The sequence below is a fragment of the Zophobas morio genome, unplaced genomic scaffold (assembly GCF_036711695.1).
Source record: "Zophobas morio isolate AGI-343-1 ecotype UQ-CSIRO unplaced genomic scaffold, CSIRO_AGI_Zmor_V1 ptg000024l, whole genome shotgun sequence".
Classification (NCBI taxonomy): domain Eukaryota; kingdom Metazoa; phylum Arthropoda; class Insecta; order Coleoptera; family Tenebrionidae; genus Zophobas; species Zophobas morio.
The window spans coordinates 2,870,728-2,896,467 of record NW_026972129.1 but is presented as its reverse complement, the minus strand read 5'-3'; the positions used below and the strand labels follow the sequence as shown (position 1 = coordinate 2,896,467).

The following is a 25,740-nucleotide window of genomic DNA, read 5'->3' as shown; positions in this document are numbered from 1 at the left end:
TGTCATCCGTCAGTAATAAAAAAAATATTGTTCAGTAACCTTTTTGCTTGCCTAGCACTTGAAGAGTGCTTATTTCAGTCCACCTCTCAATTATGTAAAATTGACAAAATTGGGCAGCGACCTACAAAGTACTTAAGTATTTGGAATACAAAGTCGGAAAATGTATGTTTGCGAATTGCGAGTATGAATAGTATTGCGGACCCGAGCCACCAGTCGAGGCGGAGCAACATGAATACTCGTAAAAACATTTTATCGACGTGTGTCCCACAAGATTTTGTGGGCCGACAAAAATTTAAATTTGTTTAAAACATAAAAGATTATAGGAGAAAAATTTTGACATTAGAATTAACTCAATCAACGTTAAGTTTTTATTAGGTCTTTATTAGAAAAAAAAAGACCATAACCACATCCGCAGGTCCTCTACATGTTCAAAGTACTCTTGAGGAAGTAACAAATGAGTAAGTGCACCAGAAGTCAACTATGAATATTTGAGAGAACATGAAATTACATTTTATGCAGTCATGCCATTTGGAAGTAATAAAAAAATCTAGTTTGGTAACCTTTTTGCCGGCCTTGTAATTCAAAAGCGGTGTGTATCGTTCGCTTGTCGGGTTATTTATTTAATTGTATAAAATAATATACTCCTGAAGTTGTGATTTGTAAATCTAATTTGATTTGGGTTATTATTGTTGTTATTATTTTTATTGTTTAATTCGTCTAGTTCTTTAGATCCATAATATAATTCTACAAACGTGCTTCATGGAGCTGTGAGTCAATCAGCCTCCTTGTAAACGAAAGTCCGTGTTAGATGTCGGTTGCCACTATCTCCATCTTTTTTTATTGATCAGATCAAGAACACTTCATTTCATTTTCCAGAAAATTTGAGAATGCAGTACTGTTGTTATTAGTCCTGCGTTGCACCTATTTTAATTGATACCTATGTCCTAAAATGTTGATGACTTTATAGCAAGATTTGGTGTTGGCAAAAAGAACTCACTAGAACTATACTCATAGTACGCTTTTATACCTAAACTTTAACAGTCCACACATATCTTTATTTTAACTTAGAGGGGTTATCATAAAAAAAGTTAAATTCACAAAAGTAAGCTGAATTTATTCGATTGTACTTCAAGTATTGGGAAAGGTCCATCTCAATAAACTTAGACCCATTTTCAACATATATCAACTAGCTAAAAAATGTGTTCGTAATTCTTCTAAATTTACTAAACTGCTAACATTAATTTAGGGAGATACTCTTACCCTTACCATATATTTAATAAGATATAATTATTCATTCCGTCCTGAATGTTGTTAACAAAATATAAAAAGTTGCAAAATAATTTCAAACAACAAAATACTTGCTTTGTTATTATATTTTCCAATATAATACATTTTTATAAAGTAATTGTTTCTTATTATCTCGACGTGTTTGTTAAACAACACCTACTATTAACCGTTTAAAAACAAGTTGTACGGACTATTAAGTTTGTAATTATTTTTAGGTCTACTCAGATTACAGCAAATATATCAGGGATTAATGCCAGGAAGTGAAAGTTTCCAAGTATCCACAGTTAGAAGAATAAGTAATGTAACAGAAGCTCTACAGTTCTTGAGAGGTCTAGAGGAACAGTCCCGCTGGGAGCACAAATATGTAGTCTTAGATTGTTCTGCAGATATGGCTAAGGAGATAGTCGTTAGTCACGTGAGGGATATAACACTAGGAAAACGAACTTATCACTATCTTCTCTCTGGTTTAGTGAGTTTAAATTTTAACATTCTTTACTTGTGCTATTATCACACTTCGGCATCGCCGTCCGATCGCCAGCGCTATTGTAGTCGTAGCCTATAACTTCGGGAATTCTAATAACATCTACTTACTATTTTTTCTCGGTTTTCCTCAGTTATACGAGTTCTCCTAGATGTTAAAATGCTTTAAAAATTAACAATGACTGGTCATTATCACAATTTTCGTGATGATCTTGATTAGATAAACCTTGATTTGCATCAAACGCCACTGAGGTTGTGACGTGGTTGAGACTGCACAGTCGGCTAGCCAAATTTATCGCCTTACGTCGCGCCGTCGTTTTTAATATTTGTCCGGTGGATTGCCCATCACTTCCGCTGTGTCTAACTTTGGTTATTATCTACAATACTTTTGAATGTTTGTGATAAATTAGTGTAGTTTCCACCAACACTAAAATATATTCTAAATGTGTGACGTTAGCATATGGAATGTGCGCAAAATTTGAACTGTCACCAAATTATATAAATTATTTTGGATGCTGTTTTAACCGAAGTATCTTATTTATGAAATGAAATGCACAATATGCAAATTAATATGATAGATATGCTACACCTACAATACATCGCAAAAATTCATCAATTGACTAAAACACTTTTAGTAATAATATACACTGTCTTCTTTACTTCCCTAGCGTAACCAAAGAAAGTACGAGGGTCAGTCAATTATGAACCGGAATTCTGTTTTTTCGAAAACTGTACTAATTCTAATAAACTGCCATAAATAGAATATAAAGGTAGGAATGTAGAGAAGGGATGTGGCCATAGCGGCAGCCGATATCTTTTTGCAATGAGCAGTAGCATCATGTCGAAGCAAGCAGTGCCAGCGTCGGTTGCATAACGCATTATCATTAAATTTCTCGCAAAAGAGGGCGTCAAATCCTCCGAAATTTTAACCAAATTGCTTGCACAGTTCGGGGAAGAAACGTTGTCAAAAACTCAAGTGTACGAATGGTCCAGAAAATTTAAGGAGGGGCGTGAAAAGGTTGAAAATGAGAGTCACCATAGTCCTCACAACCATTTTTTGTTTTTTTTTTGGACTGGAGAGGAATATTGTTTGTCGACTTCTTCATAAACGTCGTACTGTAAATGCTCCATACTACTGCCAGCTTTTGGACGATGCAAAAGCCGCATACAGATCCAAAAGACGCCAAACTCCAATCCGAGACGTAATTTTGCTTCACGATAACGCTCGACCGCACACAGCCCTTTTAACGTCATAAAAATTGGTTGACTTCCACTGGGAAGTCTTCGAACATCCCGCCTGTAGCCCAGATTTGTCGTCCTGTGACTATCATTTGTTTGGTCCACTGAAAGAGGCAATGTTAGGGCAGCGTTTCGAAAGCGACAACGATGTGGAGCAGTTCGTGCGCAACTGGGTTGTGACACAGCCTCAAACATTTTATGATAAAGGAATTAAAAAGCTTCCTAGACGTTGGCAAAAATGTGTAGCCCTTCAGGGAGACTACTTAGAAAAATTCTAGACTTCGTTTGTACATTTGTTTTGCATTATTAAATTAATAAAAATAATTCCGGTTTATATTTGACTGACCCTCGTATTATAATAGGGTCCATCGTGGTACTTGCTACTTTCATATTTTCTCGATGTGTCAGACCACAACAGTATGAAAAAAGTGTTTCCCCGTCTCCGTTTGTATGTCGTCTGTCGTCTTTTATTAAACAGATAATATTTGAAACTACTGGACTGATTGTTGCCAAATTTTATATGTATGTTATGTTAGGAGTATCGTTAAAACGTTAACCAAAATTTGTCTAAGCATTCCCATCAACAATGGGATGACGTCATGTCCAAAATTTACAATAATAAATCTGTAAATCCATATGTCACGGGTATGACAGAATGAGGACTTTTTTTATTTTTTGTTTTAAATTAGAGATATTTTAGAATAAATGCCATTAATACCTAGCATCTAGATTACAGTGTCAAGAATTATTTATAAAAAAATTGACAAGATACAATAATGGGTAAGGAACAGAGAAAACAATATATGGCGTCATGGGTGTGATTCGTAGAAAATTGAGTATAATGTCCTAAAGAAAGATTTTACTATTTCTGTGAATATCAAAACCATTTTTGCTGTTCCTCCAGTACACAAACTAACGAAGAATAGGTAGCAATTTCTGGTTATAAATTACTTGGGGTAACCAAAAAAATTTTACACTGCATCATTTAAAACAGTGTCACGGGTGTGACGTAAATTTGCAACGGCTGTGATTTACATACCTTGAATGTTAAACATTATAGTAAAACTGGCATAACAAAATAAAATAATATCACGTTTTAACATTTTAACATTTTTGACCTAAGAACGGTTACCTTTTGGATATTATTCAAGCAGGTGTAAAAACAAACAATTTGCCTCTTGTTTCTTGATTCATGTATTTCAAATTTTGACTACCATCAACTAGAACTAGGATAAACATTCCTGAAGCACAAGAAGCGTGCAGAAGCGATGTAAATATTATTCAGTTATTTACTTCTTTTTGTTATTTTATGTTAAGTACTAAGAATGGAAATTTCGTATATGTAAAGATCCCTACATATACGAAATTGGGCTGGCGGAAAGAAGATCGAAAATCATTTGATAGAAAGAAAATGATCGAATGTATTTCTTAGAAATGCATAAAATAGAAAGTAAAAATAGTCGAAATTCAAATGATCGAAAAGTCATATAATCGATTTTTTTAAATAGAATTGTTAAATGGTCGAATTGCTATTGATCGAACTAATGTATGATCGAAATACTTTTGATCGAATTATTTTTAGTCGAACAACATTTTGATAGAAGCGAATTAATGTATGATCGAAATACTTTTGATCGAATTATTTTTGGTCGAACAACATTTTGATAGAAATACCTTCTAACAATTATTTCTTCTTATTAACATCACCAACAACTAGAATAATAAATAATCGCACTGCATGCTATATTGCACTTGCAACTCCCTTTAGATACGAAATAAAGAATTCTTGAGTATCTTGGAAATCTGAATAAAAATTCGCTACTAACAACAACAGTCTTCTATTTTCGGTCTTGCGTTTACTATTGCTTCTCGATTGTTGACCACTCAATTGTTGATTCAACTTCAATTCTGGCATGCTTTGTTCTCGCATCAATCCTTCAATAAATTTCCAAATGGAAGGATTTTTTCCATGAAACTGATTTATAAGAGTGCGATGCCACCCTTCCACCAAATTATTAGTCTTTTGCTTTCCTTCCAACGTCTGTTGGTAGAAGTTCCACAGACCGTGTTCGAAAAGCGGTCGTCGACGTTCTCTTCGCTCCAATCGACCAATCCAGGTGTCTTCAAAATAGTCGACGATCGGTTTTCCTTCGTCGCTAATCATTTTTTCATCCAAAACTACCTCGAACGCCCTGACTACGTATTCCACTGGAACGAAAGCAACGGCAACTAGCAGCTTCAGTTGATGCTGTAGTTCGACATCAGTGTCGTAGCGCTTTTTTAAACCGGAGCGTTGAATTCTTCTATAGATGCATTGCCTGAAATGAAAATAACATCCATGATTCGTCGCCTTCGGAAACAGCAGCTTCGAGACGTTTATGGCACTCTGTTCGAAATCGGTGGTTATAGATTTGACAGCGGGAGGTGTTTCCAAAGCCATTCGAACTTGTTCGAAAAATCTCCCGTATGTTTGTTCCGTTTTATTTTTTAGTAGACCATAAATCAAGGGACAATGCATATCTTTGTAACTGCCGTGTATCGTGTATAGCTGGTAGAATAATTCAGGTACAATTTTAAACGTCCCGTCCATATACCAATTTTCGCTTTTCGATAAAATCTCTAGATTCTTTCTTGTGCCAAAAATAATTATTCGATCTTCACATTCAGAATCGTGGATTATGAAGTTTTCGCCTTTGTCCGTTTTTTGGTAAGCTTCCGGGAGTGTCAAATCGCGAACGTTTAACGTTTAACGAGTTCAAAACTAGTCACTTCCATCGTGAGAAACAACGTTTTGCAAAATTCAATTTTAATTGAATTAATTAATATGACACCGTGCTGCGTGATAGTGAAAAATTCTATCTTATTGTATTTCTATCAAATGTATTTATATTAAATAAATTTCTATCAAATGTATTTCTAACAAGTGTGCCTTCGATCTAAAGAAATTCTATGTTTTGTATTTTCGTTCAAAATTAAATCTATCATAATTATATTCTATCACATTTACATTCTATTTTATGCATTTCTAAGAAATACATTCGATCATTTTCTTTCTATCAAATGATTTTCGATCTTCTTTCCGCCACCCACGAAATTGGTTGCAACCAAATTACTAGATTTACATGGTCTACCTTTGTCTAAAAACATCTTGAACGGTTTATACTATTTATTTGCCAACGGTGTAGAACAGGCAAAGATAGAAGTCAATTTTCCTTTGTATAATTTTGTCTAGAAAACCAAGGTTTGTTTCAATCCTTACAGTTCAAAGAATACTCCTAATTTTTTATACGTGAATTTCAATAACAGCCTGTATATATATATTTTAATTTCATATACATTGCACTCACCATCAAGCGCAGTTTAGAATCAATGTTAAATTCATTTAATTTTAACTTTTGTACTTTCGGACGTGTCACACCCGTTGCATTTTTTTAGATCATTCTGCTTTTTCCTTCGAGAAATTTGATGAACGCAGCAGCTAGATAATCTGTTTTTTATTATGTATACCAATATTTAACTTGTGGGCGAATTGATTTAATTCATCTCTATCATTTTTTATTAAAATACAGTCACGGGCGTGACATGAAATCTGATTTATATCCAATATTTAAAAATACTATACTAAGTAGATTTTAGGTATTTTATGTATGGCATATTAAAATTCACCCTTCAATCTTCTCTATATATAAAAGGCAATGTCCCAACTGACCTATCAACGCCCAGTCCAAACCGCTAATGCTAGAAAGTTGAAATTTGGAGAGAGTGTTCATTTTATACTGCAAGCATCGTTTAAGAAGGGATTTCTCGAAATTCATCCCCTAAGGGGGTTAAAAAGGGGTGATAAAATTTGTATAGGACCAATATGTCTACTGTAAATTTACATCGTTACTTGAAACCTGGTACATTTTAATTCTCTTCAGTACAAATAAGGAAATCCGTATTTAAGCATTTTCGGAGATTCGACCCCTAAGGGGGTGAAAAGTGGTGTTTAAGTTTGGGCAGCTAAGTTTGTATAGGAACTATATATATAACTATAACTTGAAATGTTTACGTGACACTTGGTATCAACACAAATAATGAAACACGTATTTACGCATTTTTCGAGATTCAACCCCTAAGGGGTTGAAAAGTACTGGCTAACTTTGTATGGGAAAAATATTTCTATTCTAAATTTTGAGGTGGTATTTGGTAATAATGTATAATGAAACACGTATTTAAGCATTTTCCGAGATTCAGCGCCTAAGGGGGTGAAAAGTGGTGGCGAAGTTTGTATGGGAAAGATATTTCTATTGTAAATTTACATTTTTACGTGGAACTTGGTATTAATACTCTTCAACATAAATAATGAAAGACGTATTTCAGATCTTTTCAAGATTCCACCCCTACGAAGATGAAAGGGGGTAACAAAGTTTGTATGAGGAAAAATATTTTTATGGCAATAATGCTCTCCAACAGAACGAATCGTCTACGCGAGCGAATCCGCGGGCGAAAAGCTAGTGCATTTATAAAATTATTTAAGATTTTCATGCGCTTTGTTCTAAAGAAAATACAATTGAATCAAACCAAGCACAACGAGGTAATAAAAGTGTTAGCATGAGTATGATTTAAAACAAAATCAATATTTTACATTAACACGTTTTTTTTTTAGAAAAAAATATCTCGCATGATTAAGACTCTAAACTTTTGATTTTCAACATTCTCATCTTTGTGCAACTTATTTCATTTTTATTTTTTATAAAATATCATAGTCCTACACGTGTAGTTTATGAATCCGTGTTGAGTTTTACCCGAAACGTCCAGATTCTTGTAAAAAAATTAAAATTAAATAATAACATTTTGTAATTTAATTTTGAATTTACAAAACCAAATTCTTTGAAATCTTGCAGATGTTTTAAAGTTATCATGAGTATGGAAAACTTTTAATGAAACTATATTTACATATCTCCTCAAAAACTTAACAATTTTGCCGAATAAATCTTATCTAAGATGTATAAAATATGATGAGTCTATACTTGTGATTTATCAGTCCATTAATATTTTTTAGATTTACTTATACAGGGTGACTTAAAAAAATTAATGAATGAATCAATTCATTTTACTGATTAAATCAGGAACTGCTAAACCGAATGGTTTGATATCTTGCAAACGTATGGAAGTTATTGTAAGCATGGTAAATTTTCAGTCAAAATGTCTGTTTATACCCCCCAAAAAATTGATGACGTCATCTCAAATTTTTACCGAATAAATTATACTTAAAATGTGCCAGATATGATGAGTTTTACTTGGGATTTATCATTGCTTCCATATTTTCCCAGAAACTTTGGGAATACAGTACTGTTTAGTAATTACACTGCATTTGTATTACTAAGTTGATACAGTATCCTTACAAAAATGTTGATGGCGCCATCACAAAATTTTGTAAAGTAAAAACTCATTTGAAACATATGCGTAGCACACTTCTTTACATTTATTTACTTCAGCATTATATAACGAATGTTTAATTGAAAAATTACTTAGAGAACGCGTTGAATTGCATTGGCACAAACGGCCTGTCTGTTCTTATAACATCCATTTGGCAGAAACATAACCTGTTATACGCTATATATTATAAGAACAGACATTCCGTTTGTGTCAAATGATATTTCAACGTTTACTCTGAGTGATTTTTCAATTGAACACCCGTTACATATGTTTAATTCAACTTATTGGGTTCTCAATTCTCATAAAAAAAATTGCAATTGCATCATATTTTATAGTTTTACGAAAATGCTGGATACGTTTCGTTGGACGTGCGAGGAAAGTTCTGTCATAACAACCTTCGACTAATTTTTTGGCAGTCGGTCCGCCACGGTTTTTTTATGTGACTTTAGAAACAAACGAATGCACTCCTAGACATTTATAGAAAAATATAGTTATTTATGCAACAAGTGCAAAAAGAGAGTGATTCTTGCACGCGACGTACCAATTGTCCGACGAGACCAAAGGTCGAGTCGGACAATACGTCAAGTGCAAGAACACTTTTCCACGTGTTGCATACAACATTTTTTCTATAATCGTGGGTATAATGCACCAGTTTTATTGGAGATTTTAATAAAATTTTACAACAACTAAAAGGTATCATCATGCTGTCTTATGTAGCCGTGACTACCATGACAACCAAACAAACCAAATTGCAAAATAAAATAAAACGCCATAAATAAGTAGTGAGTGAGTGTTTTGAACCGTGCTGACCCCAAAATGAACGATTCGAGCGAAAATTACCGAGAGGGCCAATGCCGCAATATTTAATTTATTGCCCGAGAAATCCCGCAAAACAATATGATCTGATCTGAGATACAACCGGTTCAAAGAATGGTGTGCGTAGAAAAATGTTGTGCAGTTAACAAAAACCGTGCTTCTGGATTATTTTTCCCATCGGTCAACGAAGGTAAAGTCTTCTACCCTCTGGTCCGAATATTCCATGATACGTGCTTCCCTTTTGGTGAAAGAAAATATGGATATAAATAAAATTGGACGTTACTTAGACTGACATTAGAGTGCAATAAAATTTTTCTTGCACTAGTGCAAGAAAGTGCCATTTTTTGCATTCTAAACCATTGACATATGAGCCATTTTTTACACGAATTTAATTTAATTATCAAATTTAAATTTCATTTTTAACATAATCGACGGTTTCAGATCAATCATCATGATCGAATTACTTGAATTGTACACGGGTGATGGAGTAAATTTTAATAAACTTATAGACGCGTTTGTGGTAGAAACTAGTGTCTACCGGGAAAATATACGAATTACAGCAGTTTACAAGCATGGAAGATTTAATCCGAATGCTCTAGACGACAGTGGGTAGGTACCAATTAAAATCTATATTTTCTAAAGAACATACGAGGTAAAAATTTCAACTTTGAATCTTTACTCAAACATAAGTTAACATGGGGTATAAAATTTAACATGGGAATCCTTATGACTACTTTTAAAAAAGATGCACTGTATATGGACTTACTAAAGTTTTAATTAAGAATTTCAGCAGTTATTACTGCGAAATATAACACATAAACTTAAATAATTCTTGAAACGTCGTAAAAATGCCTAGTGCAACTATTTATACACGCATTATGTGTCACTGTATACGCTCCTTATTTTTGAAAAATAAAGTGACACCCCATTGATATAGCGTTTACCGTAAACGCTACACATGCATATTTAGTGTTATACGTAAATAACGTTTACGGTAAATGAAAACAAGTTGTGCAGAAACTCCCTAATACATGATAGTATTGTTACGAAATAAACCCATACGCCGCCCCGGTACGACGCCTATGGGTTTTCTAGTATGTGCGGCGATGATGGGTGACTCATCGTCGGTTACGGCGGCCGGTCGGCGTTCGCTGAAGAAAACCCTGGAAGCGGAAGTACGATGGGTGCTCCAGAACAAGCCTAGAAGCGGTGACGGCGGTCTTTCGACAAGGACTATGTGCTGTTTAAATAGGAACTACCGTCGGGAACAGGCAGTGAAATCCGGACGATGGAAGAAGTAAAGTCTAGTCAAATCCATTCCATTCGAGTCGGCGTTATTCTGTAAATACTTGCTGTAAAAGTAAAAGAGGAAGTCGAACATCAACTAAAGAGTGAGTTCGAGAAATCAGTACTGGAAGATAGAGTGAAAACTATAGAAAATGGAGATTAAAATGAAGAAATTCGAAAAGTAAATGAAAAATGCAGCAACCACTGGTTCATGTTATGTGACGTCGGCCCCCAGTACAATTCAACCACCCACCTATGATGGTCAGACGCTTTGGTCATCGTACAAGAAGCAGTTTGAAGCAGCAGTGACAGCAAATCCGTGAGAAGAAGAACAGAAGGCTACAGCCTTAATGATAGCTCTGCGAGATGTAAGCAAATATAGTGCCTTAAGTACTGCCTTAGAACTGCGATTTGGAGATGAAAATCTAAAGCAAGTTTTTGCCGTTAAATTAAAGACAACAGTACATAAAGTTGGAGAATCTCTACAAGAATTTTGCAGCAAATGTCAAAAAAATGGTAGGTGTAGCATATTCCGCAACACCACCGATTTGCGACAGAATCTTTTATCAACGGTATTCGCGACGTTGAAGTTAAAAAGATGCTACAAGTATTTAGATGTCAGACGTTAGCTGATGCTCTTTTACGCGTTTTGGAAATAGAGGCTGTTTTCAGTACCACAAAAGCATGCTACAAAGTCAGCGTAGCAGAACCAGATACAGAAGAAAATAAGAAGGTAGAAAAGCTGTTGGAAAAATTGCAAAAAACAAATAGATGACCTTTTTGCTCTAGGTGTGGGCGCCAGGGACACCTCGAACGTGATTATCATGCTCGATCACCAGTTCCAAGAAGAAGTACACAACAGAGACGTTACCGATATCTAAAAGCAGCCAGTACTCACCATCGATATTGGCGCTGAAGTATCAATTGTATGCAAAGGACTCGTGGGAGCTGAAGATATAGAACCTATACCTGAAACGATCCGAAGGAAAATTGTAACTGTAGTCGATGCCGATCATGGGCGAAGCATCTACCGAAATCTGTATTGGTCAGCTGAGAAGAAGACATCGGGCTCTCGTGGCTAACATGGAAAATGACTGTAAACACTGCGACGAGGTTGAGCAGCCCAAAGCACGGTTTCACCGCATGAAGAAAGCGTCATGGAAGATGATGAATGGACTACAGCTCTGTGTAGGAAGACAAGGATATTGGTCCGCTCCTCAGATGGAAAGAAGATGAAATGGAACGACCTGGCTGGTCGGAAATATCAGGCCAGTCACCTTTTTTCAAGGCATTATGAGCTCAATGGAACTCCTTGGATGTCTAGAACGGATTGCTTAAGCGAGCCTGGGAAACTCCGGATGGACAGCATGTCACTATGCAGTTGGTGGTTCCGGCCATTAGAAGCAAGGAAGTACTTCAAGAAATACACAAGGGAGGTTCTGGTGCTCATCCTGGAATAAACAAATAGTTAGGGAGATTCTACGGGTTCCGTCGCCGGGAAGACGTCGAGAGCTGTTGCAAGGAGTATAGGACCACACAACATCGGCTCACCTTTTGGAAGAACTGCAGGAGAAGTAGCGGGTCCCCTCCCAGTGACCGAAGAAAGGACACGAAGAAGGTCAAAGTTTACGACAATGGCTTACAGAAGCTGCCGAGCGTTTACGAAACGGTGCGCCACAAGGTCCGGGTGGCGAGTGACAGAATGAAAACACGCTACGATCTTAAGGGTAACTCTGTAGGATTCCAGACAGAAGATTTGATATGGTTTTATAACTCCCGAAGAAGGAATGGTCGTTGCCCGAAGTTGTTACCAGATTGGGAAGGCCCATATACTGCCGTGACGAGGATCAATGATGTCGTTTACAGGATTCGACAAGGGCCAAAGATGAAAATGAAGATAGTTCACTTTGGCCGCCTCATGAAGTACGACAGAGACACCATTGATGTTTCCGATCGGGTTAGTGTTACAAAATAAACCCATACGCCGCCCCGGTACGACGCCTAGTATGTGCGGCGATGATGATGACTCATCGTCGGTGACGGCTGCCGGTCGGCGTTCGCTAAAGAAAAGCTTGGAAGCGAAAGTCATGATGGGTGCTCCAAAGCAAGCGTTGACGGCGATCTTTCGAGAAGGACTGTGTGCTGTTTAAATGGGAACCACCGTCCGGAGCAGACAGTGAAGTCCGGACGATGGGAGAATTAGAGTCGATTTTAAATACACGTCCAACACAGATGCTGTATAACGTTCTTAAAAGTGCACCGTTTACCCGAGCCTCACTCTACGCTGAAACGATATCGGCGTATTCAAGATTTGAAAACAAAGCCATTTCAACACATTTCATCTATAAATTAGAAATCTGTGCCAAATAAACTTTGAAGAGGCGACGTTGAATGACATACACTTGCCATAAAAATGATTGTCAGTGTCAAAACGGTTGCTAGGGACCTTCTTGATTGTTGTAGTGTTGTTATTATTTAAGTTTTTATTTAAGGTGAATATAGACGGCTCGTGAATATATGGGTGGGAACATTCTAAATTCGACTTGAGTTTTCGAAAAAATGCTATATAAAAAAGTAGTTCCGTTTCACGAGTTCTGTTACTGGTTAAAATTAATATACTTATTTCTGAGACACCTGTATATATCTAGATTTTCCGTATAGGTTAATAATAAATTCAATAATAATTACCTATTAATGATTTTTTTTTATTACTTCATTAAGATTTTTTGTGAATTGAAATAAAATATCTTCACTTTTTCGGTTAGGTAATGGATGACAGATGGGAAAGTGAAGTAATAGAATATGGAGCAATTAATATTACAGGATTTCGCATAGTCGATGTCTCTAGAAGATATGTACGTGATTTTTTAAAAAAACCGGATGCTACGATAAATCCAAATGGTGACCGTGAAAGTATATCAGCTCAAGCTGCCTTGATGTATGACGCAGTGTTTGTCTTAGTTGAAGCATTTAATAAATTGTTACGCAAGAAACAAGACATATTTCGAAATAATATCCGCCGAGGTCAAATTTTGAATAACGGAAGTAAAGGATTGGACTGCAATGCTTCTAGCGGATGGGTAACACCCTGGGAACACGGTGATAAAATCTCTAGATATCTTCGGAAGGTGAGTTATTTATTTCAAATACGAACAAATACAATAATTGTATCTATTTTTCATATGTAACAATTATTGTTACATATAAAAAATAGATCCGTTCACATGCATCTGTAATCAAAATTGTATTGCTTTATCTTGTTAAATGTAATTTCTACCCAAATTCTTTTCTACAATATTTGCAATTATATCTGCAAATCATATCAAGCCAACATCTGGTTGGTACTTCAAAATTCCGTTTTTTAACCTGAAATTTTCAAATATCTCGAAAAATAAGCACTCTCCCAAAAAATGTCCGCAACCAAAATTTAAACATTCCATGGGGGGAAATACCTTCGTGCTAAAATCAGTCCCCCTGCTCTCTCCTTGTAGGTGAGGCAAGGGGTAATTTTGAAATCTTAAATGGGAATTCCAGTTTTTTATTACAGATTCGGATTCTATGGTTTAAAGGTACGTGGAATTTTTCTGAAAATATTTTTTAGATTCATGACAGAAGACGCCAAATTTCTTTTTGTGGGGTAACTCAAAGATAAAGTTTACAAACAAGAACCAACAACAGGTGAGAATATGATTGAGCGAATCGAAAATGTTTGTGCCGAAATTAGAAATTGTGTACATTCAATATGCATAGAATTCGAAGGCCATCATCTTAAACACTTACTTTAATTGAAATATGATGAGGCGAAAGAACTCATGTAAATTAGACACTCTGATAAATGAGAGTCAAAGGAACTCACATAAATCAAGCAGCCTTATAGGTGAGAGGCAAGGGAACTCGTTTAAAGGGTACAGAAAACTACTTCGTCCACAATGTGGTTCCTGGATGACATACAATTATAAGTAGTTTATTTGCAACATAAATAAATTTTTTCGAGGACGAATTTTTTATTGCAAACGTAATGCAGAAATGTATCCATAGGTTCTGAGTAGGAGTTATAAAAAAAAATGATTTACGTCTATTCAACGCCATCTATCATAAATTGAGAAAAATATCAATTTTAATTTTGGACATTTTTTTGCAGAGTACTTATTTTCATTCGGGACCTCGTAAACAACAAAAGATAGTAATTTGGGATTACTACTTGTATTTTTAGTAGTTTTAGAATTTTCTTGTAAAAACTGAAATGTAGCGTTTCAGAAAATGTTAAATATCTTTTCAGTTTTCCAAGAAATAAATTTAATAAACCTAAACATGGAAAATCAATATTTAATGATTATGATTGTATTTCATACTCCACTATGTTGTATATATTTCACTTATTTTGCACTTTTGGGTCTTGTAGAGATATTTAATTTGTAGATAGAAATAGAAGGTTTAACAGGAGAAATAAGATTTAGTGAAGAGGGCAGAAGACAAAACTATACTTTACATGTTGTTGAAATGACCATAAATAGTGCCATGGTAAAAGTGGCTGAATGGAGTGATGAAACTGGATTCACACCGGTTGCAGCAAAATATGTTAGACTGAAAAGTAATTCTCATATAGAAAAAAATAGAACTTACATTGTTACAACTATAGTGGTAAGTTTCAGCAACCTAGATGTATTATTATTAGTCTTGAGTAGTTTTAGAATGTGATCAATTAAAAATATATTAGATTTGCATTTTTTTTTTTTTAAATCAACAAAAAAAATAAGATTTTGGAAAGAAACAAATCATACACTGAGCGTCAAAAGTACCAGCAAAATGCACGTGTGAGTTAACTTTATTGATTAAATACCCTTCCTTTTAGGAAGCTTGTTCTTTATTCACAGTTATTCTTAATTATTAACACTTTGATTAATTCATAATAGTCAATTAGTGAAATTACGTTCCGTACAACGTATTTTACGTTAACGTACACAATCGCCAATAGGGACACTGCATTTTGTATGTTTCCATAGAGATAACAGTTTTTTCTATGTTTTGCGTGTTGTATGTTCTACGGAACGTGGTTTCGCTAATTGTCTATTACTTAATCCGTAAGACCGTAGGTATCATTTACCACTTAAATTACTTCACAACATTTAACTTATTCACTGGTTAAGAGATTACAAACTGTTGGAAAAGCGCCACCGGTACACAACGAATATTACTGAACTTAAAATGAATTAAGTCAATTATACAGGGTGCTATGGAATTAAATGCAAAAAAAATAACAGGTTATGAAACTCATCATTAGCGTAAACTTTTCTGTGCAACATTTTGTTTAAAATTCAATTGTTCAACAATTAAAATTGGAAATAGATGGACTGTGAAAATCGCTACCCGCCTATATGTAATTAATACCATACCTTCTTCGATGCAACAAAAACCATGTGTGCTTCACAAAAACTCACGCTTGTATCAGGTAATCAGGTCGTCGTCGTTCACATGTGTTAATGAAAAAAGAGCAATAATAAATACTGTTATGAAATAAAGCCCTACGCCGTTCTCGTACGACGCCTTTGGGTTTTCTCGAAGGCTTTATAGTATGTACAGCGATGATGCCCGCCGCCGTCATCTTCGGTGACGGCGGCCGGGTGACGTTCGCTAAAGAAAAGCCTGCAAGCGGAAGTCGCGATGGGTATTCCAGAAAAACCTCGATAGCGGAATATCTAGGGAAGTATGGGTTTCATTGGAGGCCACCTTCGGGAACGCGGGAGCCAGTCAATGATTGGCGTCCAGCAATGACACAAGTAGACTCTAGTCAAATCCATTCCAATCGAGTCGGAATTATTCTGTACATAGCCGTTGTATAGTCGTGTAAATTAGTACCACCGAGAAATAAATTGTTGAATTTTACCCATGTCGATTTTAATACCCGATCATCATAATACTGGTGCCAGAAGTCAGATTCAAGATTAATAATTGGTTTTACCAAGATCTAAGGGCAGATTGGACAAGAATTCTGAAGATTAATACCTGTTGAGTCTAGGCGTGGGATTTTGTTTCTATAACGATAAAATATCGGTACCGATAAAATGTGGTCGTCTTTTTCTTTCGCATTTGAAATTTATATTTTCGTCATTGTCATTTATCGCTTCGTATCGTATCGGTAGAAACAAAATCCCACCCTAGAGCTCAAACTGTGAAAATGAAGAAACGAGTAAGGCAGATGAACGCTATATTCGCACAAATGGACGAAACGATGGCGGCAAGAAACAAGGAAATGGACGAGAAGATGGATGCATAAATAGAAAGAATGGACGAGAGAATGGCCACTTGGATGGAAAAACTGGACGCATGACATGAGAAAATGAATGCAATGAACGAAAAAATGAAGGCAAGAGATGAGAAAGTTAATGAAAAAATGGAAATGATGGATGCAAAAATAAACAAGCAAAAAGATGACACTAGCCTAACTAAAAAATTCCAAAAGGAAGTGAAATGAAACAAAAATGAAATAAGAGGAGTTAAAGAACAAATGAAGGAGATAAAAACAAATTTGAAGATTATGCAAAATCTTGTCGGAGAAAATGTGGTCTTAATGGATCGAAAAGTAAAAAAGGAAGTCGAACATCAGCTAAATAGTGAGTTCGAGAAATCAGTATAGGAATGTATAGAAGATTAAGTGAAAACTATAGAAGGTTAAATTAAAATTTCGATTAAAATGACAAAATTCGAAAAGTTAATGAAAAATGCAGTAACAACTAGCTCATGTAATGTGATGTCGGCCCACAGAACAATTCAACCGCCCACCTATGATGGTCAGAAGCCTTGGTCATCATATAAAAAGCAGTTAGAAGCAGCAACGACGGCAAATTTCTGGGAAAAAGAGTAAAAAGTTACACCTTAGTGATAGCTTCGCAAGGCGCAGCGCTAAAGATATTCCAAACTCTGTCCGAAAAAGATTGAAACAGATACAGTGCCATAACTGCTGCTCTAAAACTTCGATTTGGAGGGAACATCTGAAACAAGTTTTTGTAGCCCAAGTTAAAACGAGAACACAGAAAGTTGGGAAATCTCTACAAGAAGTTAAAGTATATGTGAAGAGACTGGTACGTCTTGCACACTCTGAAGCACCACCGACTATTCAAGAGAGATTTGCGATAGAAACTTTTATCAACGGTATTTGCAAAGTTGAAGTTAAGAAGATGCACAAGTATTTAGATGTCACACGTCATCCGCGTTTTGAAAGTGGAGGCTGCTTTCAGTACCACAAGAACTTGCTACAAAGTCAGCGTAGCAGAACCAGAGAAAAAAGAAAACAACAAGCTAGAAAAGCTGCTAAAAAGCCACCAGTTTCAAGAAGAAGCGCACAACAGAGATCTTACCGAGATGCAAAAGGAACCAGTACCTTGGAGGATGTGATCGTTGGTGAGAATAAGGCCGCCAGCAAAGTGAAAATAAGAAGTTTGACCAAAGGGAGTGCTTCAACTATACTGGGGAAGATTAATGAAAATCCAGCAGCAATCATCATCGATACTGGTGCTGAGGTATCAATTGTACGTAGAGAACTCGTGAGAGCTGAGAAGATGTAGAAACTATACCTGAAACGATCAAATTGAAAACTGTAACTGGAGAGAAGACGCCGATCATGGGCGAAGCATTGGTAGAAATCTGTGTTGGTCAGCTGAGAATAAGACATCGGGCTCTCGTGGCTAGCATGGAAGATGACTTCATTTTGAGCTCATTTATCAACGACAATTGATCAGTAGGATCGTGAGTTGGCACAATAAAAACCTAAATATCAGACGGAATTACACAGAGTGTTTGCAAACTTAATATATACAACAAATGGTTTCACTTCAGCGATAACAATAATCAACAAATATGTAGTTGACTGCAGGACCACTTTTCACTCACGTATAAAAAATTGCTCTCTTAATGTATGCTTGAATTCGCCGAGCCATTGATTCCTGCATCCTCCCACTCATAGTCGAATTTCGTCGAATTGTTTCAGCCACAGCATTCACACGTACAGTTAGTTCTTCCACTGAATTCACAGGGGCCGCGTACGCTAACCCCTTCATATGTCCCCACAAAAAAAATCACATGGAGTTAAGTTCGGGGAACAAGGGGTCCACAGCACTGGTCCGTTTCCACCAATACACTTGCTTTCAATATGCACATTTAACCACCGGGACATAAGCTTCTAGCGCACTCACACGTTGAAGGTGGTATGGGTGCAATCCTTGTTCGTGAAGGGTCCACCATACAACAAAGGTCGAAATACCCATACAAAATACCAATCGACAAATAGTGAAATTGGGCTCTTCGGCAACAATATCCATAATTTTGGGTTCCAGTTCCAATATCCGTTCTGTGTGGTGATGACCACTATTGTGACTGGGTGTCTAAAATTTCCCGAAATCACGTAGGTGTTAAACTGCTGCAGTAAACGTGTGTCGAGCTGAAAGGTGTCGGTTCGGGAAGCAGACACTGTACAGACGTCTAGCGTCCTGGGCGTTGTCTAAAGCCTCACCGTGCGCAAGCATTATGCAGGGTATCTTCCAAATATATACGATAATTGTAACCATAGCATCGCGTACCGTAGTAATGGGGAAATATAGAAAAAACAAATAAAAAGTCGAATGGGGCAAAACCCCCATGAACCACCCTCGATGCAATGATACTGATCCACCTTTAAAGAGTAGGTGGAAAAACGTTCGAATAAAAACGATATAAACACTTTCAATTTCAATTAAAACTGAAACCGACGTTTTGCTTGTTATCATTCGTATATTCATGCATTCATTCATCGTTAAAGGTCAGTGCGAAAGATTGTTAGTTGTAGAAACAACTGGTGGTCCTGAGAAGGACTGATATTTGATAATGCTTCAGGGTGATCGACTTTTTATTTTAACGGATCTTGCTACAATAATTTTACATTGTTTATTAGAACAAAAATATGAGGAATTTAGAATGCCACTATCTTTTTGCAATAAATGTTGAAAATGTTGTCTTTGACTAGCAATACAGGCATCAGTACGTCGCAACATGTTTGCACGGATACGTAAAATAACTTCGGGGGTTCCACGAACTGTAGCGGTTGCCACTCACACTCGTTGTTTATGCTTTTCGATAGTTTCTGGATACTGTTGATTTCCATAAATTAACAACTGTTTCATCCAATCCTACACACAAAAATCACACAGATTGAGATCGGGTAAAAACCGTGATTGGAATGGTACTTCTTGACGAGCGTGTGGATTTTCATCGGCCTAAATGTGAGTGTTGTGTAAATCCTGCTTCATCCGTAAACAGAATGCAATTTGAAAGATTAGGGCGTTCACAATATTGTTGTAAAATCAGCGAGCTCCAAAGCTTGCACTTTTTGAACGTGATATGGATGTAGAGCATTTATTTAAAATATACAGAGTGATTTCGAAATATATGTAATAATTTTAACCACGGTATCACGTGCCATAGTAGTGTGGAAATGTAGAAAAAACAAATTAAAAATCGAATGGAGCAAAACTCCCATGAACCATGCTCGATATGAAGCCACTGATCCACCTTTTAAACCGTCGGTGGAAAAACATTCCAACCAAAACGATGTAAATACTTTCAGTTTCAATTAATAGTAAAACCGACTTTTTGTTGGTTACCATTTGTTCATTCATTCATCGTTAAAGGTCACTGCGAAAGATTATTCGTTGTAAAAAAAAATGGTGGTCCTGAGGAGGATCGATTTTTGGTAATGCTTCATGATGATCGACTTTTTATTCTGACCAATGTTTGGTCCTTGTCACAAGGATTCCACATTGTTTATTAGAACAAAAATAAGAGCAACATAGAATGCTACTACCGTTTTACAAGAAATGTTGAAAATGTTGTTCTTGACTAGCAGTACAGGCTTCAGAGCGTCGCAACATGTTTGTTGATAGTAAAAAAACCACCGGGTGTTCCACCAACTGTTCCACCAACGGCTGCCACTTCCACTCGTTGTTGAAGCTCGCTCTCATTTATGTAAAATCATTGTTGAAATTGTACATCTTGACGAGAGTGTGGATTTTCATCGGATCAAATGTGAGTGTAGTGATTGTTGAAAACAGCATTGCGACTGAATCCTGCTACATCCGTAAACAGAATGCACTTTAAAAAGTTAGGGTGTTTACGACACTGCTATAACAACGATTTGCAGTAAATTGCACAATGTGGACAATTAGCGCGCTCCAAACCTTGGGCTCTTCTTCGACGCGTTCCAAAATTTGTTCTTGAGTTTGTAGTATTCTTTCGGTGAGTTTGAGACTTGAAGGTACCATGATCTCAGAGATGCTGTACCATTGATATAAATGTTCGCACACACGGAATCATGCCATACCATAAGGCATTACCATGTCGACACGCTCTGAATTGGAAAAAATTCACCATTGTCAATGATATAAACCGAACACACGACCGTGACCAACTGATAGTTACATGACTGGCCCTTATCGTGTTTTTGCACGTTCCTTATCAGTGCACCGCTTTTTGGTTTTTAATCCTAGTCGTTCTGTGCCATTCATCGTATAGTAGTTATGGTAGGTCAAGAAACACTGCCAGTGGCGTGTATAACAATTTGTATTTAATTTCAAATAATTTTTTCTAGACATGGCTACCAGTTGCGAACGTGAAGTTTACACATTGCAATAATCTTATGAGATATACCTCATTTTTTTATCGCACACATTTCGAAATCAAGGTATATAATATCCTTGTATTCTACGTTGGTATAAACCATTGTATGTACCACTTTTTGCTTTTGAATCCAAAAAAAAGGGTTTTCGAAAAAATGTTATATAGCAGTTTCATATGATGAGTTCTACTACCGGTTCAATTTTTTGCATTCAATTCCATAACAGGCTGTATACAGGGTGACTGCGAAATATATGCAAATATTTTAACCACGGCATCCCCCACCCTAGTAGAGCCGAAATATAGAAAAAACAAATTAAAAATCGAATGGGGCAAAACCCCCATGAACCACCCTCGATACGAAGGCACTGAGCCACCTCGTAAACAGAGTTGGAAAAACGTTCCAATAAAAACGACCTAAACACTTTCAGTTTCAATTAAAAGTAAAACCGACTTTTTGCTGCTTATCATTCGTTCATTCATTTACTCATTCATCGTTAAAGGTCAGTGTGAAAGTTTTTTGGTAATTTTGATTCTGACGGATGTTTGGTCCTTGTCACAACGATTTTACATTGTTTATTGGAACAGAAATAAGAGCAACTTAGAATGCTACTACCTTTTGACAAGAAATGTTGAAAATGTTGTCCTTGACTAGCAATACAAGCGTCAGAGCGTCGCAAGAGGTTTGTTGATAGGTAAAAAAACACCGGAGTAGCGCCTGCCACTTTCACCTGTTGAAACTCTTCAATAATTGCTGGACACTGTTGATTTTCACAAACGAATTGTTTCATCCAACCAATACACGTTTATCGAAAACCGTCTCTTGAAATCGTACTTGTTGACGACTATGTGAAGTTCCATCGGACAAAAAGTGAGTTACACAACGTGGACAATCAGCGGGCTCCAAACCGTGCACTTTGTCAACATGGTATGGATATGACCGTGTTCTTTTAATGTAGGATGCACAAAAGCTGCGATAATCCAAATTCTCCTTTCTGCCCCATCACGAGCACGATCGTGAGTTTGAGGTTGAAGGTACCATCTCGGAGATGCTGTACCACCATATCGACACACTCTGCATTGGAAAACTGGACCATACACCGATTTCAACGACCGCTCGATAATGACTGGCCCTTTTCGTGTTTTTCACGTTGCGATTAAAAAAGTGCCTGATAAAGTTACTTTTTTGGTTCTTACTCCGAGTCCCCTACCCATTCATTGCAGTAATTATGTAGGTCACGAAACATTACCAGCGGCGCGTATAACAATTTACATTTAATTTAAAATAATTTTTTCTAGACATTGCTACCACTTAGGACCGTGAATTTTTGCCAGTGACATAATCATATTGTGAGCTATTGCCCAATTTTTTTTTTGCATGTATTTCGCAGTCAGCCTGTATAAGGAGGGAAAATGCAAAATTGGAATTTTCGTGCTGATATTATAATGCCGGTAATGCTAGGTACTAAAAAATATCTACCAAAGATAATAATTCATTATGTGCAGTGTTACTACACTTGCGTCATTATAAAAAAAAACGGTTATGTAATTCCATAACAAAAGTAGTAACATATACAGTAAATGCCCATTTATTCATTTTAGTATTCAATTTGATTTTCACTCATTCAAGTATTTATTGAGCTAATCATTTCAGGATATGTTACTCCCCGTCCTTATTTTATTTACTGCTCATATTTTTGTATCTTTTGCAGTATGTTAAATGAAAGTAGTAACTTGTTGTTATTTTGACAAACCTTTAAACTAATCCGTAATAGCTATTAATATACCTAGGATGTAAAGAGTGCCATAACCGCCACAACTGTCCGTTTGAAATCCGAGCGTTTAGCGAGAATTTTAAGATGGCTATAAGGCGGTTAGGGGTTAGGGCACCGTTTACATCCGTGGTGTGTTCAAGATTTTAACGGTTTCTGTCCATTTTAATCCAATAATCAAAAAATTACTTAAAAAATAAATAAATTTGGTTGATCACGTTTGCATGATATATTTCGGTGTCATAGTTACATTTTGCTGTTTATTAAAAAAAAAATGTCAACAGAATTAGAAAAATGATGAAGTTAGGCGAAGTATTACCCGAAAATGTTAAAAATGCAGCCAGTCAAGCATTAAACAGTTTAAATAAAACCGATAAAGTTACTTAAATCCTTGCTTTTCACATTCATTGCTTTTCAATTTCTTGACAAATGTTGACAATTGATATTTTGATAAAGTAATATATTACCCTACCGATTTTACAAATAAGATACAGTTATGGCTTTCCTACCAGCCAACATTTATAAATGTAAACAGGTATTTAATAAACAGAAACCGGTAAAATATTTAACAATTTTAGTTTCGTGATTTGTTAGCCTGTATCTCGCGCAAAATTAATCTCATCTGAGGAAGTCGGCTTACATATAGGAGTAGTTTTTATATCTTCTTGCACGTAATAAAATGAACGAAAGTTCCTGTACATGATAAACATTCTTAATTTTTAACACTGATGGGAATCGTGGGTTAACAAAATAATTACTTAGGCCCGGTATTTCAGTTATTGGTTAAAATCGTTGTTAAGAAACCATAGTTACGCTTTTACCAAAACTTTAACCAACAACCGGTAGTTCAGTAGCGAAATTTTGGTTAAGTATATCTTGGTTATCTAACCAACATTTTTCTTAAGTTGGTATCATCAGAGAACATAGAGAAGCTCCATACTTTAAATCAAATGACGGTTAAGGACTTCTCAATTTATGTTGGTAGCAGTGTTTGTTTCTAACTAGGAATAAAAGTAACTAGAAGAAATGTCATAATATTTTTAACGACGCGTTTTATTTTAGACAAATTGACACTAGATTTACCAGAATATTACAAGCTGCTTACTGTTTCCTTCACTTTCATTCAGGTCACACGAATTACAATTATAGTGAAGCAAGGTTTTTATTGGCGGTTAAGGACTCCAATGTCAATAAGGGTGGTTTTGCAAAATCACCCTCTATGTCACTTCTCTATGTTCTCTGGTATCATTATTGGTCTTACCAGTTCAAAAGAGCATGCGCAAGAAACTAGATACTCCTATAATCTTTCATATTTTGAACGATTAACCGCATATACGGACATGATACGGTTGATTGTTTTTAATCTCACTTTTGTCTTATTTACGTTTTTTCCCTGTGAAAAAACATTGTTATATTTTAAGTGAATCATATGAAAAGTAAGAAAATGGCAAATATTTAATCTCCTAGTGATAGAGACTCAGAAGATGAGCGAATTTTTAATTTTGTCGTACGCTTGGGACGAATTCGTAAAATTTCTAGACTACAGATACCTACGCAATAGTAGGTATAATCTCATAAACTAGTTTGTTAATGAAAACGATTAATAATAATCGACACTTGTAGTGAAATATGCTTAACCAAAACTTCGTTTGGTTAACTATAACTTATCGAGAAAAATATTAATTAAACCTAAATTAGTGTTATTTATTTAATAGTTTTTCGACTTCAACGGTTACAATTATTGCAGTAAAAATGGTACCAAAAACGACTCATGTAGTATGTGTATTGTTCGCTCTTATTCTGTTTCATTTGGTAAAATTTTTCACTTTTCTAGGAAGAACCTTATATAATGCTTCGTACTCCTGAACACGGTGAAATTTTAACAGGCAATGATCGTTTTGAAGGTTATTGTAAAGATTTGGCAAATTTAATAGCTAAACACTTAGGCATTAATTGTAAGTTATTATTAAAAATATATAAAAACCACATGAATGTTAACTTCACCTGTTAATCTAGGTGCGCGATGTAATCTTGTTCATTCTCAGAACCAAACAATGTTACAAAACTTTTTTTATGCAACAAATAGCATGCATTCTACTCTTTGACTCATTCAAATTGTGAAATCTTACGAAATCATATGCTGCTAAAGTCGCAGACAAAATTTAACGACAAAAAAACGTCATTTGCGTAAACATTTTTAGGAGATTCGTGTTCTTATAAGCTATATAGGTACATAGACGTGGGTTTGCCTCAATTTAATGTGGTAAAAATTTTGATTAAAACCATAGTGTCACTCATACGCCAAGTGAATGTTTATATTCACAATGTATCTGTCACTTGTGTCACTCTGTTTTTACATTTAAATGTAGTGACTAATAATAAGCTTCAAAATTTTGATAAATCAAGTGTGGGGTATTGGTGCGAATCCACTTCCTTGTTACATTTTTGTCTTCGACTTTATATCCGATATGTCACAAACTAGGTTCATTTCTTTTACTTCAAATTTCTCGATTCAGTCAAAATCATTCTGTCTACATCTGTGATAGCCAAGAATCTGCTACTTTGTCCGAAATACCTACATCTACTTAACCCAAATTTATCAATGAAACACCTCATATTATAATGGTGATTTTATAATAAATAATATTAGAATTCTATTTAAAATTTATTGTTTGAAAAAGCACGGTGATCTAATAATATGAAATAAAACGGGAAATTATATGCAGGGGTGTTAAACTCATAGAAAGTAAAAGGCCCCTTTTTAGTTATACTACTGTACTTGGGGTCGTAAATTCAA

General features: G+C 35.7%; 1 protein-coding gene across 2 annotated transcripts in view; it reads left to right on the top strand.

The window, feature by feature from the left end:
- The window catches only part of Glurib (Glutamate receptor IB), a 57,264-nt gene that overhangs the window by 9,035 nt on the left and 22,489 nt on the right, over positions 1-25,740 (top strand). For both annotated transcript variants that reach the window (XM_064063675.1, XM_064063676.1), the window contains 4 exons: positions 1,503-1,756; positions 13,296-13,658; positions 14,950-15,171; positions 24,778-24,898. In XM_064063675.1, coding sequence (XP_063919745.1) covers positions 1,503-1,756; positions 13,296-13,658; positions 14,950-15,171; positions 24,778-24,898 — 960 coding nt within the window. The remainder of the gene's footprint in view (positions 1-1,502; positions 1,757-13,295; positions 13,659-14,949; positions 15,172-24,777; positions 24,899-25,740) is intronic.